Source organism: Scyliorhinus canicula, chromosome 7, assembly GCF_902713615.1.
Source record: "Scyliorhinus canicula chromosome 7, sScyCan1.1, whole genome shotgun sequence".
Lineage (NCBI taxonomy): Eukaryota > Metazoa > Chordata > Chondrichthyes > Carcharhiniformes > Scyliorhinidae > Scyliorhinus > Scyliorhinus canicula.
Genome location: NC_052152.1, coordinates 79,873,916 through 79,886,763, shown reverse-complemented (window position 1 = coordinate 79,886,763; position 12,848 = coordinate 79,873,916). Strand labels below are relative to the sequence as shown.

Here is a 12,848-nt window from a genome sequence, read left to right as displayed (position 1 = left end):
GATGAGTGAGTATTTTATGGTGTCCCAGCCAGGAGTGGGAGTGGAGGGGATGGTGGGGGAGGACTGCCATTTCATAGGGCGGCAATCCACTTCAGGTATTTTGGAAGTGTAGGTGGTACATGACTGGGGGGGACTCCGTAGGGATAATTTTAAAAATTTGGTGGGGAGGGTGAAGGCCGATTGGCGGGGGAGGGGGGGAGAGTCCAGGTGGGTCAAGATGGCAGAAGACTCATGCAGGGGGTCAGGGTTGAGGGTGTTAGCAGTGGCGCTGCTCCCAATGGCTTCAGGCAAGTATTTGGGGAGTATGGTGGTGGTGGCAATGTTGAAGATCTGGCGGCAATTTAGACAGCACTTTAAGCTGGGGGATGGGTCAGTGGGGATGCTGATTAAGGTAACCACAGGTTCAGGCCGAGGAGGCTGGATGTGAGGTTGCAAGAGTTGGGAGGAGAGAGGGATTAAGGTAATGTAAGATCTGTTCCTGGCAGAGTTGGGGGAAAATTATGCGTTGGCGCAGGTTTAGCTCACTGGGGGGCTGGTTTAACTCACTGGGCTAAATCGCTGGTTTTTAAAGCAGATCAAGCAGGCCAGCAGCACGATTCGATTCCCGTACCAGCCTCCCCGGACAGGCACCGGAATGTGGCGACTAGGGGCTTTTCACAGTAACTTCATTGAAGCCTACTCGTGACAATAAGCAATTTTCATTTTTCACTTCAGGAGGAAGGGTTCAGGTACCTGCAAGTCCAAGACTTTGCGAGGAAGGAATTTCTGACCTTCCCAATAACGCGCCACCCTCTTTGTTGGAGATGATACTGTCAGTTGGAGAGGGGGGTGGTTTTGAAGGAGAATAGGATATCAATGGTGGGGATTAAGGCCAAGTGGGAGGAAGAGCTCAGGGAGGTAATGGAAGAGGGATTGTGGTGCGAGGTGCTGTGAAGGGTGAACGCCTTAACCTCATGCGCGAGGTCGAGGCTGATACAATTGAGGGTATGTAGAGGGCGCACCTCACGAAAGCGAGGATGAGCCGACTCTTTGAGGAGGTGAAGGATGTCTGCGAATGGTGTGGGAGGGGCCATATACATATGTTTTGGTCCTGCCCGAAGCTGGAAAGGTATTGGAGGAGGTTTTTAATATCATCTAGGGCAGGGGTGGGCAAACTACGGCCCGCGGGCCGCATGCGGCCCGCCAAAGGTCTTTCTGTGGCCCACCAAGTTCAAGTCATAAAATTTTTTTATTTATTTTTTTTTAAATTGTTTTTTTTTTTAATTTTAAGGTTAATGGGGGGGGCTGTTGGGTTACTGGTATAGGGTGGATACGTTGACTTGAGTAGGGTGATCATTGCTTGGCACAACATGTGTTTCATGTGAAGTTTCTACTTTAAAATATTAATTAATAAAAATTAATTGCTTTTATTTCTTTAAACTGAGTTACTTTGTTTTTCAAATAAATGTGTTTCATGTAAAGTTTCTACTTTAAAATATTAATGAATAAAAATTAATTGCTTTTTTTTTCTTTAAAAACCTTTTATTTTGGCTATTTTAAATATGAATTATTTTACTTAATATACTATGCGGCCCTTTAAAATTGTGAATTTCTGAATGTGGCCCTTGCACGGAAAAGTTTGCCCACCCCTGATCTAGGGGATGTTGCATGTCGACTTGCAGCCAGGTCCCCAGAGGCCATTTGTGGGGTGTCGGACCGGCCCAAATTGCAGGTGGATACAGGGGCAGACATTTTAGCCTTCGCCTTGCTGATTGCTCATAGGCAGGTCCTGCTGGGGTGGAGGTCAGCTTCTCCTCCCTGTGCCTCGGCATAGCGGGGGGACCTGCTGGAATTCTTGATCCTGGAGAAGGTGCAATTTGAGCTCAGGGGGGGCGAAGGAAGGGTTCTCCAGTTCATGGGGTTTGTTTATCATGCACTTTCGGGAACTTGTTGCCATTGAACACTAAGCGGGGAGGGGTTTGGTTTGTTTTTCCTGGGTTTTTTAAAACTTGTTTTCTGAATTTTCGAGCCAATGTTTCAGGCTGTATATTGGTGGGGGTGTTTTTGCTGTTGTTTTAGTTTTTCTTTTGCTGTTTGTATGATGATAATATGGCGACAGAAATATATTTTTTAAATCCTGCCCAACACGTCAGAAAGAAAAGAGGAACAGCAATGAAAGTCAAATGTTGTAACTTTACCATATATAAATTGTAAAACAATTTCCTTTAATCCTAAACTTTGAATGATAGTCAACAAATATGGACTAGCTTCTTTACTATGGTGTAGTTGTGAAAACAAGTTTCCCAAAAAAACATACCAACATATTTTGCTTGTAATGTTTTGCAGAGATGATGAACATCTGCTGATTCAGCACTACTGTCAGAGTCTGAACCAGGAGTCACCATTGAGTCAGCCTCGGAGCCCTGCTCAAATTCTCATCTCATTGGAGAGTGAAGAAAGAGGAGAATTGGAAAGAATTCTAGCTGACCTGGAAGATGAAAACAGGTTAGATGTGAATAAATATCACCAAATTCAGTCTGGACTGATATGCCACACCTCTTCAGGATGGATTCTACCCCAAAACTTCACCTGTCACATCTCATTTTGAAAAAAACACTTAATATAAATCCAGTAAGGGCTTTTTCGGGAACCATAAAATATTGACGATGGCCAGTTTCTTTGGTCACTTCCCCCTTTGAAAATGCTTCTTCCAATTCCAGGTCAACAGGTAGCTCATGTTTCCACCCATGTCCCAACAGCATCTCTGGTGGCTGGCTTTACAACATTAACATGCCAGCACTGATGCAAATATGAGTTAAACCTTAGCACGTTTAAATCTAGTAACATACTTTCAAATTTAATTTTCCAACCCTAAATCTGATTAGCATCGAAATGTTACTGCGGTTGTAGAAGTTTGTCATCCATCTAATTTCAGTTGAAGCCCCAATAAGAAACTTCATTTACTCCGTGTCCTATCATTCGTATTATAAACAACTTATTAGGAAATTATCAGTTTCGAACAAAGAACTTTCCGTGGACAAAACACCACCAGCTTTTTACTAAATATGCCCTCAACCCCAGAAAATGCAGGTCCTATAATTTATATTCTTCTTGTTTTCAGAAATCTTCAGTCTGAGTATGAGAGGCTGAAGCAGCAGCATGACCACAAAGGCCTGTCCCCCTTGCCATCCCCTCCTGAAATGATGCCCATTTCGCCGCAGAGTCCCAGGGATGCCGAGCTAATCGCGGAAGCCAAACTGCTCCGCCAGCACAAAGGTCGCCTTGAGGCCAGGATGCAGATCCTGGAAGATCACAACAAGCAATTAGAATCCCAGCTGCACAGGCTGAGGCAGCTGCTGGAGCAGGTGAGAGGAGAAAGGACTACGTTTGCACAACCTGTCTGGTGTACCAAAGAAAATGACCAATTTTGCTTTCCAGGGCTCATTGCTTCTTTATTATATTGTTATTTTCCTCTCCTAATTTCCAGTAGTGCAAGAACATCCCCCAATTCATGGGGAAAGCAGGGAACTAGCAGTAAGGAACTTGACAATGCTACTCTTAGTTTGAAGTTACTACTGAAACAGTACCTTAAGGTGGAAGATTATTTTGCCTCTACTTACAGCAACTTCTGATAGCTCAATGGTGAATTGGCAAGATTATTAATGCTTGTTCTACGATCCTATGGTTTCAGGATTTTGGAGCACCAACACATTTGGCTGAGTGTTTCACCATGACTCTGTTGTGGCAAAATGGCAGAAATTATTGAAAATTTTAAGTCACGCCTCCCCAAACATGGCACTTTCCATTTTTGTGGAGGTGGTTCATGCAGGCAGCTGACCATTTAACTCATCAGCTGCCTCCACTGTAGTGGGATTTTGGTAAGCCAGGAGTGTAAACACAAAATGTGCACATTAGATCAGGTAAGAAAACATCTGAACTTAGTGTATTTGTTTGGACAGCTAGGGTATCCCTTTGGCTCTGGTCCAGGGCACCTTTGGGCGAGGTACAGTGCTCTTTGTCAGAGGCCAGAAGCCTTTTTGTGGTTTGGGGTAGATCAGGTGCCTTTTGAAATTATTAAAAGTAGGCATAAATGTGTGTACGAAATGCATAAGCCCATGCCTGCCAAGCTCATGGAAACTGTTAACAGAACTGCCAAACTGTCAAAAGTACCTGTCAAAAGAACCTGTAAAGACTCTCAGAAGCACCTGTCAAACAGTCGATGCATTTAAAAGTGCTGCCCTTTAAATCTGCTGACAGAAGCCGGAAAAGTGTTGCGTGACTGATTTCACAATCCTCTATTATCACAATAGGGTGCTTGCCATTTCACACATTGACAACTACAAGTGGTTGTAGACACTTTGATGTGGGTCTACAATTTCCAATGCTTGTTATAAAGGGATTATACACTTGAACTAAATGTTTGTTTATTTAGTTGAAGGAATGTAAATAGTAAATAGATTTCTATGAATGGGAGTGTTTTTTTTTATATAGTGATGTCGACAATAAAATACTTCGAACTTTATGTTGTAGAAGGTTATTTCTGAGGTATGTCCATGGTGGATACAAGGTGAGTTGGTATGATGAGTGTACAGGCCAAGAATGGTTGTAAGAGGGGTGTCATGGGTTGGCACTAAATTGACAGAAGGTTTATAAAGGACCGTGGGCCGAAAGGTTGGCATAGGGGCTATGAAAGGCCAAGGGAGGTGGATGAAGGGCATAGGGTGGCAGAGGGGACATAAAGGGCCATGGTGAGTGGGGTATGATGTAGCCTGGGTTCATAGATCATAGAATTTACAGTGCAGAAGGAGGCCATTCGGCCCATCGAGTCTGCACCAGCTCTTGGAAAGAGCACCCTATCCGAGGTCAACACCTCCACGCTATCCCCATAACACAGTAACCTCACCCAACACTAAGGGCAATTTTGGACACTAAGGGCAATTTATCACGGCCAATCCACCTAACCTGCACATCTTTGGACTGTGGGAGGAAACCGGAGCACCCGGAGGAAACCCACGCAGACACGGGGAGGATGTACAGACTCCGCACAGACAGTGACCCAAGCCGGAATCGAACCTGGGACCCTGGAGCTGTGAAGCAATTGCGCTATCCACAATGCTACCGCTGACATGGCTGGGGCATGGAGATTGTGTGGTGGGGTAATATGTGAGGACTGGAAGGATGTTGATAGTTTAATCTTTATTTTTTAAACTTTGGAAAGGGTGTGGCAGTCCCCGAGGCATCATCCTCCATCAGCCCGCCTCTCTACCGAGCATCCTCCTCAGGTATTCCTGGGTTACTCATACCCAGCCCTGGACCACAAACAGCCATTATAAAGTTTGGGTTTGCGGATCCATAAGTTATCCTGTCTCGGTGAACTTGACCTGTGAGGGGGGGAAATCTGGTTTCATCACATTTTCAGTGGGGAAACTTTAATTTTTTTAAATAATCAGAGTTCCAAAACTCCTCTTAGCCAAAGCTATTATTAAAACAAAGAACCAAACTATTATTAAACATTGTGTTGAAAGAAACAGGATGTTACTGACTTCACTCTGCTCCTAAAAATACTTTCCATTCCTGATGTCATTCTGGTCTCTGAGCTCAGTTTGTCATCCTTTGACTGATTTCAGGCAAAATGTTATCAGATTGATCCTAAAGAGGTCTCACCTCATGGTTTTATCTATAAGGCGTAAACTGAATGTAGACTAATGTGTTATAACCTTTTTCCTCATTGCTGTTTGCAGCCACAGACAGAGGTCAGGGTAAATGGTACTACAGTCTCCTCCCCTTCTACTTCCTCTCAAAGATCAGACAGCAGTCAGCCAGTGCTACTCCATGGAGTCGGCAGTCAGACTTCAGGAACAATGGGTAAGAAATAATTGTTGCAACATTGATGATTCAGTGAGCAAGTGTTGGACTAATTGAAGTCTGATCGCAAGACCGATCCTGTTAACTTACAGGTGAAGCAATGCACACATATTCCCGTACCAGCCTCCCCGGACAGGCGTCGGAATGTGGCAACTAAGGGCTTTTTACAGTGACTTCATTGAAGCCTACTCGTGACAATAAGCGATTTTCATATGTTACTGCCCTGTTCTTCTGAAGGCATGTTGCATTTTGTAAGTGTCAGTGATTGCGCAGGAGAAATTACTTCAGGATAAAAGAAAGTACTTTAGTTGTAGGTCCTTTACAACTCCAGCATTTCTGCTTTACATTCTTGTTGAGAAGGCCTGAGTTCTGTCATTGTTTCAACCAACTATCGCCATTTCACGATCACTTTGCGGGACAGCTAAGCATTCTCAAGAGAAATTAAAAGGGAGAATGAGGTCTGTCCAGCTACCTGAGCAGAGAGGCATTGTTAAAAAAGAAAGTCTGGCTGATGCAGGAGAAGCATTTGTACACTCTCATGCAGTCATTTGAAGTGGCAGTTGCCACAGAACCAGTGACAAGAGCTTGTACATGGAGTCTTTTAACATGGAGAGGCTGTTGCATTCCAGGTACCACAGGTTCTGGCTGACCAGAAAACTCCCACATTCTTACCATCGGCATATCAGAAAGATTTCCAGGTTGACAATCAACCTGCTTGCCCAAGCCAAGGACCATGGCCACCAAGCTCTGAGTGGGAGTCGAACCCTGAGCTTCTGACTCAGTGGTAGGAACACCACCCATGGCACCAACAAGACTTCCTGCAGCATTTGAACCAAAAAATGGTTACAATGGAAATGAATTAGTTAAGCTTATTTATTCATACTTTCATTTTTCTTTTGCAACTTTACCCATACACTATTCTTATTCAGTACTTCTGGGGTGTGCCCTTTAATACAAAATAGGTTGAATCCCAACAAATCACCTGATGCTGTCAGTAGTCTGTTAAGAGCTCTTGGGCGCGATTCTCCGCTCCCCACGCCGGGTGGGAAAATCGCGGGAGGGACCCCCCGCCTAATTTCACGACCCCCTGGTGCCCCCTGCGATTCTCCCACCCCCCCGCTCGGAAGAATCGCCGCTCGCCGTTTTTCACGACGACCAGCGATTCTCTGACCCGGATGGGCCGAGCGGCCTGCCGTTCGCAACCGTTTCACGACGGCGGCAACCACACCTGGTCGCTGCCGTCGTGAAATCGCCGTGAGATGCCCGTTTTAGGGCTTGTAGGGGGCCTGGTGGGGAATGAGCACCACGACTGTGCTTGGGAGGGGATAGGCCCACGATCGGTGCCCACCGATCGTCGGGCCGGCGTCTCAATCAGACGCACTATTTCCCCTCCGCCACCCCGCAAGATCAAGCCGCCACGTCTTGCGGGGCGGCTGAGGGGAAAGACGGCCACCATGCATGCGCGAGTTCGAGCTGTCAGCCGTCGTGACGTCAGCCACGCATGCGCGGGTTGGAGCCGGCCAACCTGCGCATGCGCGGCTGACGTCACATAGGCACCGCTGTTGCATCACTCTCGGCGCGCTGCCCGGAGGCCGAGTTCACAACAGCCCTCCCGATTTTTCCCGGGAGCGGAGAATTCCGTCCCTTGTCTCATATTCCGGCCGTGCTTCTGTTACATGAACATTGTACTTCATAAAAGTGATGTCAAAAACAATACAATACAAAATAGTTGTATATGGTAGCACGCAATCATCATGACATCGATTTTAATGGAAGGCATGACTACAGTGTGAGACTTAGATAACCAAATCTTTCGGCCACAATGTAACAAAAATTAAAATCAGTCAAACCATTATAAATTACACATAGCTGCTGGTAACTTCCAAGTTGGCTGCCAGGTAGCATTAAGGTAGTATAGTATAACTGCAACTGTTAGGCAGTCAGGTTAGTGACTATCTCCTGCTCTTCTACTCGTATCTTGGACCCTTGATGGGCTATGCAGGCAAACAGTTCCATTCAAAGAATAGCACTGAGGTGCCAGTCTAAATTATGCAAACTCCTCATGTTGGATGTGGAAACACAATTCTCTGAACCTGAGGCAGGAGTACTATTAACCAAGAAAAGCTGATCTTTACAAGGTCACAAGATAGGTCCAGATACCTATCTAGATATAAATAGAACTATAATTCAGCCCATCGAGTCTCCACCAGTCTTGGAAGGATCACTCTACTTAAACCCACACCTCCACCCTATCTCTTAACCCGGCAACCCACCTAACCTAGGGGCATTTTAGCATGGCCAATCTTCCTAACCTGCACATCTTTGGACTGTGGGAGGAAACTGGAGCACCCGGAGGAAACCCATGCAGACACGGGGAGAACGTGCAGACTCCACACAGACAATGACCCAAGCTGGGAATCAAACCTGGGACCCTAGAGCAGTGCCACCCTCTATCAAGTATCCACTGTTTCACAATCAAATGTTTGGCACAATTTCCTTTGTTGTGAAACAAAGGGACAACTAAAATTTTTATCATCGTCGCCGTAGGTTGATGTTCTATATACACGCTCGTGACATTGAACTGTACTTATTCCAGACCATGTGTTTGAGCAAAGTGGTCCTCGTGCAAGTTCCACGAAAAACTGTTGAATATGATTAGTGTCATTGTGTCTCATATATCCTGATATCCAAATTCTAACTTGCTCAATTCCTGTTCACACATCACTCCAGTTCTCATTGACTTACTGTGACTCTCAGTCCAGTAACACATCAATTTAAAAATTGTCAACCATTTGTTCAAACTTCCTCTAACACATCCCGGTCTCTGTAATATCTGCAAAATCTCAGCACTCCTCCAATTTGGGCCTCTTGCCACACCCAATTTTCACTATCCTACTTTTGGCAACCATGCTTTCAGCTGCCTAATGCCCGAAGGTCTGCCTCCCTAAACCTCTGTTTTTTTGACCTTGCTCTCCTCTTTTAAGTCACTCTTTGAAATCTGCGCCTATATATATCTCCGGTCGTTTGGTCATTGTCCTAGGTAACTTTCATCAAATTATATCTGATTATGTTCCTGTGAGGGGATGTTTTTATTACATGAAAGGCGGTATATACTTGGAGGTGGTTGTATAAAGGAATGCACAAAGAATCTTTGCTGACTTTTTTTATTTAAGAATATACTTCTAAAAGTTTCTGTAACTTGGAACTTCCGGCGGCGGCGATGTTTGAGTGAGCCGCACATTCGGCGGGCTCTCACTCCGGCGGGGCTTTAGGGCTGATTCCCCGAGATAGCGGGACCACGGAGCGGCAAAAAGGCGGCCGCGAAAGTGCTGGAGAGCGGGCTGCAATCTATGGAACCGTGGGAGTCCAGGAAGCAGAGGAAGAGAGAGAGAGAAAGGGACAGAGGCAAGGTGCAGAGGAAGCTGACGTGGAACTTAAGATGGCGGACACACAGACCTTTCATGCTCCAGGAGATGAAAAACAGTTTTGAGTCGCTGAAGCGGGACAACTTGGACCCACTTCAGAAGGCAGTGGATCAGCTGATCAGAGGCTGGATGCTCAAGAGGTAAAAGTTAAGGAGCTGGGAGAAGGAAGGCGGCAGCGAAAGTGCTGAGGAGCATTAGGTTCCACAGGTTCATAGACAAGGAGCGGGTGCTGCGGTGGGCAAAGAGCGCCAGGAGCAGCACATGGAACAACAGTGTTCTCCGCATTTACCAGGACCTAAGCCAGGAGGTGGCTCGGCGGCGAGCAGCCTTTAAGAATGTCAAGGAGGTGCTGTTCAAGAAGCACGTGAAGTTTGGTCTGCTGTTCCCAGCTCGCCTATGGGTCACGCACCAGGGTCAACACCACTACTTCTCCGAGCCTGAAGAAGCGATGGATTTTGCAAGGGATCAGGGGCTGGTCCCGAAAAGAGGCCCCACGGACGCGAATTAGGGCCCGAGGATTACCGTGGGATGGTACGCCAAATGGGCCTGGACTGCTGTTCAACGGTTTGCTGGGTCAAAGGTGCCAAGCGGAACATTTGGGACTCTTTCCTTTGTTCATGGACATTGGTTTGGGGGTTTTGTTTTTTTTCTCATGTTTTTGTTTTTTCCTCTTTTTTTCTGTTTTTTCCTTTTTGGGCGGATTTGTACTTTTTGTGCAGATGACACTGGAGCCGGCTTGCTCCAGTGGGTTGGAGAGGGGGATGGGGCGCCGGGGAGTGGGGAGGAGGACGGGGAAACAATGGGAATGAGACAGGAAGGCGCCGGAGTGTTGAGTCACCGGGCTAGCAGATTGGCTAGTCAAGGGAGTCAGGTGGGGGGGGGGGGAGAGATCACAGCCAGTGGATGGCAGGGGTGGGGGTATCGGGGGATGTGGTTAAGTGGGGGGGGTTGTTCTGCTGACATGGGAGGGACTTGAAATAGGCACTGGAAAGGAGGTCGAGGGTGGAGGCAGCCAACGGGCGGGCCAGGAATGGCGCGACGCACGGGCCGGGGGCCGGCCCGAAAAAGGCTATGGCTGACCGACCGGCGTGGTGGGGGTGGGGGGGGGGGGGGGGGGGGGGGGGGTGGTTGTGCCCCCCGACCAGGCTGATCACCTGGAACGTCAAGGAACTGAATGGGCCGGTTAAGAGGGCGCGGGTGTTCGCGCACTTGCCGGCTCTGAGGGCGGACGTAATTATGTTGCAGGAGACACATCTGAAAGTGTCTGACCAGACCAGGCTAAGGAAGGGCTGGATTAGCCAGGTCTTCCACTCGGACTTGGACTTGAAGTCCAGGGGGGTGGCAATCATGATCAACAAGCGGGTGCAATTTGAGGCGGAGGGCATAGCCGCAGACAGGGGGGGGCAGATACCTGATGGTACGGGGCGGACTGGAGGGGAGAAGAGTGGTGCTGGTGAATATATATGCCCCGAACTGGGATGACGTGGACTTCATTAAAAGAGTGCCGGGGAAGATCCCGGACCTGGACTCTCGCAGGCTAATAATGGGGGGGGGGGACTTTAACATGGTCCTTGACCCGGCTTTGGATCGGTCATGTCCCAGAACGGGTAGACTCCCAGCAATGGCAAGGGAGCTGAAAGGGTTTATGGAGCAAATGGGGGCAGTGGACCCCTGGAGAGATAGACAGCCGAAAGGAAGGGGCTACTCATTTTACTCACACGTCCATAAAGTATATTCTAGGATATATTTCTTCGTACTAAGCAGGGATTGTATAGGGGAGGTAAAGAACACGGAATATTCGGCAATTACTATCTCAGACCATGCCCCGCACTGGGTAGACCTGCAGATCGGGGGAGCAAGCTACCACCGCCCGCAGTGGAGGCTAGACGTGGGACTGCTGTCGGAGGAGGGGATCTGTAAGAGGCTTCGGAGGTGTATGCAAAATTACTTGCAGGTGAATGACATGGGGGAGGTCTCAGTGGCGACCCTGTGGGAGGCGCTAAAGGCAGTAGTGCGGGGGGAGCTGATTTCAATTGGGGCCCACAGAACCAAGGCAGACAGGGCAGAGATGGATAGATTGGTCAGGGAAATGGGTCGGATAGATGAAGAGCACGCGGAGTCCCCGGGGGAGGTTTTACTCAGGGAGAGGCAGAGACTACAGGCGGAACTGGGGGCACTATCCACGAGTAGGGCCGTGGAACAGCTTAGGAAGGCGAAGGGAGTGGTGTACGAGCATGGGGAAAAGGCTAGCAGACTGTTAGCGCAGCAACCCAGGAGGAGGGAGGCGGCCAGGGAAATAGGTAGAGTGAGGGATGGGGAGGGGCGCAAAGTGGAGGACCCGGCAGGATTGAATAAGGTATTCTGGGACTTCTATCGCAAGCTGTATACTTCGGAGCCGCCGGAAGAACCGGAGGAGATGAAAAGGTTTCTGGACGGGTTAACCTTCCCAACAGTAGGTGGGGGGCGAGTGGATGAGCTGGGGGCCCCGATTAGAGTGGAGGAGGTATTGGGGGGCCTAAAGGCCATGCAGTCGGGGAAAGCCCCGGGGCCGGATGGATACCCAGTAGAGTTCTATAGGAAGTTTTCTGAGCTGGTGGGCCCGGTCTTGGCGAAGGTTTTCAATAAGGCACGGGACAGAGGGACCCTGCCGCCGACAATGTCGCAAGCCACTATATCACTGATATTGAAGCGGGGTAAAGACCCGGAGACGTGCGGGTCCTACAGGCCAATCTCCCTGATTAATGTTGACGCCAATCTCCTGGCAAAGGTACTGGCGATTAGAATGGAGGACTGCGTACCGGAGGTGATTGGGGAGGACCAAACTGGGTTCGTGAAAGGTAGGCAGCTGGCGGCCAACCTGAGAAGATTACTTAATGTGATAATGATGCCCCCGGCGGGCAGGGAGATGGAGGTAGTGGTGGCAATGGACGGCGAGAAGGCCTTTGACCGGGTGGAGTGGGACTATCTATGGGAGGTGCTCGGACGGTTTGGGTTCGGGGAGGGATTGGTGGATTGGATCAAATTATTATATCAGGCCCCGAGGGCCAGCGTCAGGACTAACAGAGAAGTGTCGGAGTACTTTAGGTTGTACCGAGGGACCAGACAGGGCTGCCCGCTCTCCCCGCTGCTGTTTGCGCTGGCCATAGAGCCGCTGCCGATTGCGCTGAGAGACGCAGAGAGATGGAAGGGGATGGTGAGGGGCGGGGTAGAACATAGGGTCTCTCTTTACGCAGATGACCTGCTCCTGTACGTGTCGGACCCAGTGGCTGGGATGGTAAGTATACTGGGAATGTTGAGGAAGTTCGGCCAGTTTTCAGGATACAAATTAAATATGGCCAAGAGTGAAATGTTTGTGGTACAGGCAAGGGGCCAGGAGAACAGATTGAGAGGGCTACCGTTTAGGCTGGTTGAGGAAAATTTCCGGTATTTGGGAATCCAGGTGGCACGAGACTGGGGCAGGCTGCACAAGTTAAATTTGGCCAGGGTGGTGGAGCAAATGAAGGGAGAGTTTCGGAGATGGGATGCACTCCCGCTGTCGCTGGCAGGGAGGGTGCAGACTGTAAAGATGACAATCCTCCC

The 12,848-nt window shown here is 48.5% G+C and overlaps 1 protein-coding gene across 12 annotated transcripts in view; it reads left to right on the top strand.

Annotated features, from left to right (window-relative positions):
• Positions 1-12,848, top strand: part of dmd (dystrophin) — a 2,667,466-nt gene that overhangs the window by 2,612,054 nt on the left and 42,564 nt on the right. For all 12 annotated transcript variants that reach the window (XM_038802261.1, XM_038802266.1, XM_038802267.1 and 9 more), the window contains 3 exons: positions 2,326-2,484; positions 3,101-3,344; positions 5,721-5,844. In XM_038802261.1, coding sequence (XP_038658189.1) covers positions 2,326-2,484; positions 3,101-3,344; positions 5,721-5,844 — 527 coding nt within the window. The remainder of the gene's footprint in view (positions 1-2,325; positions 2,485-3,100; positions 3,345-5,720; positions 5,845-12,848) is intronic.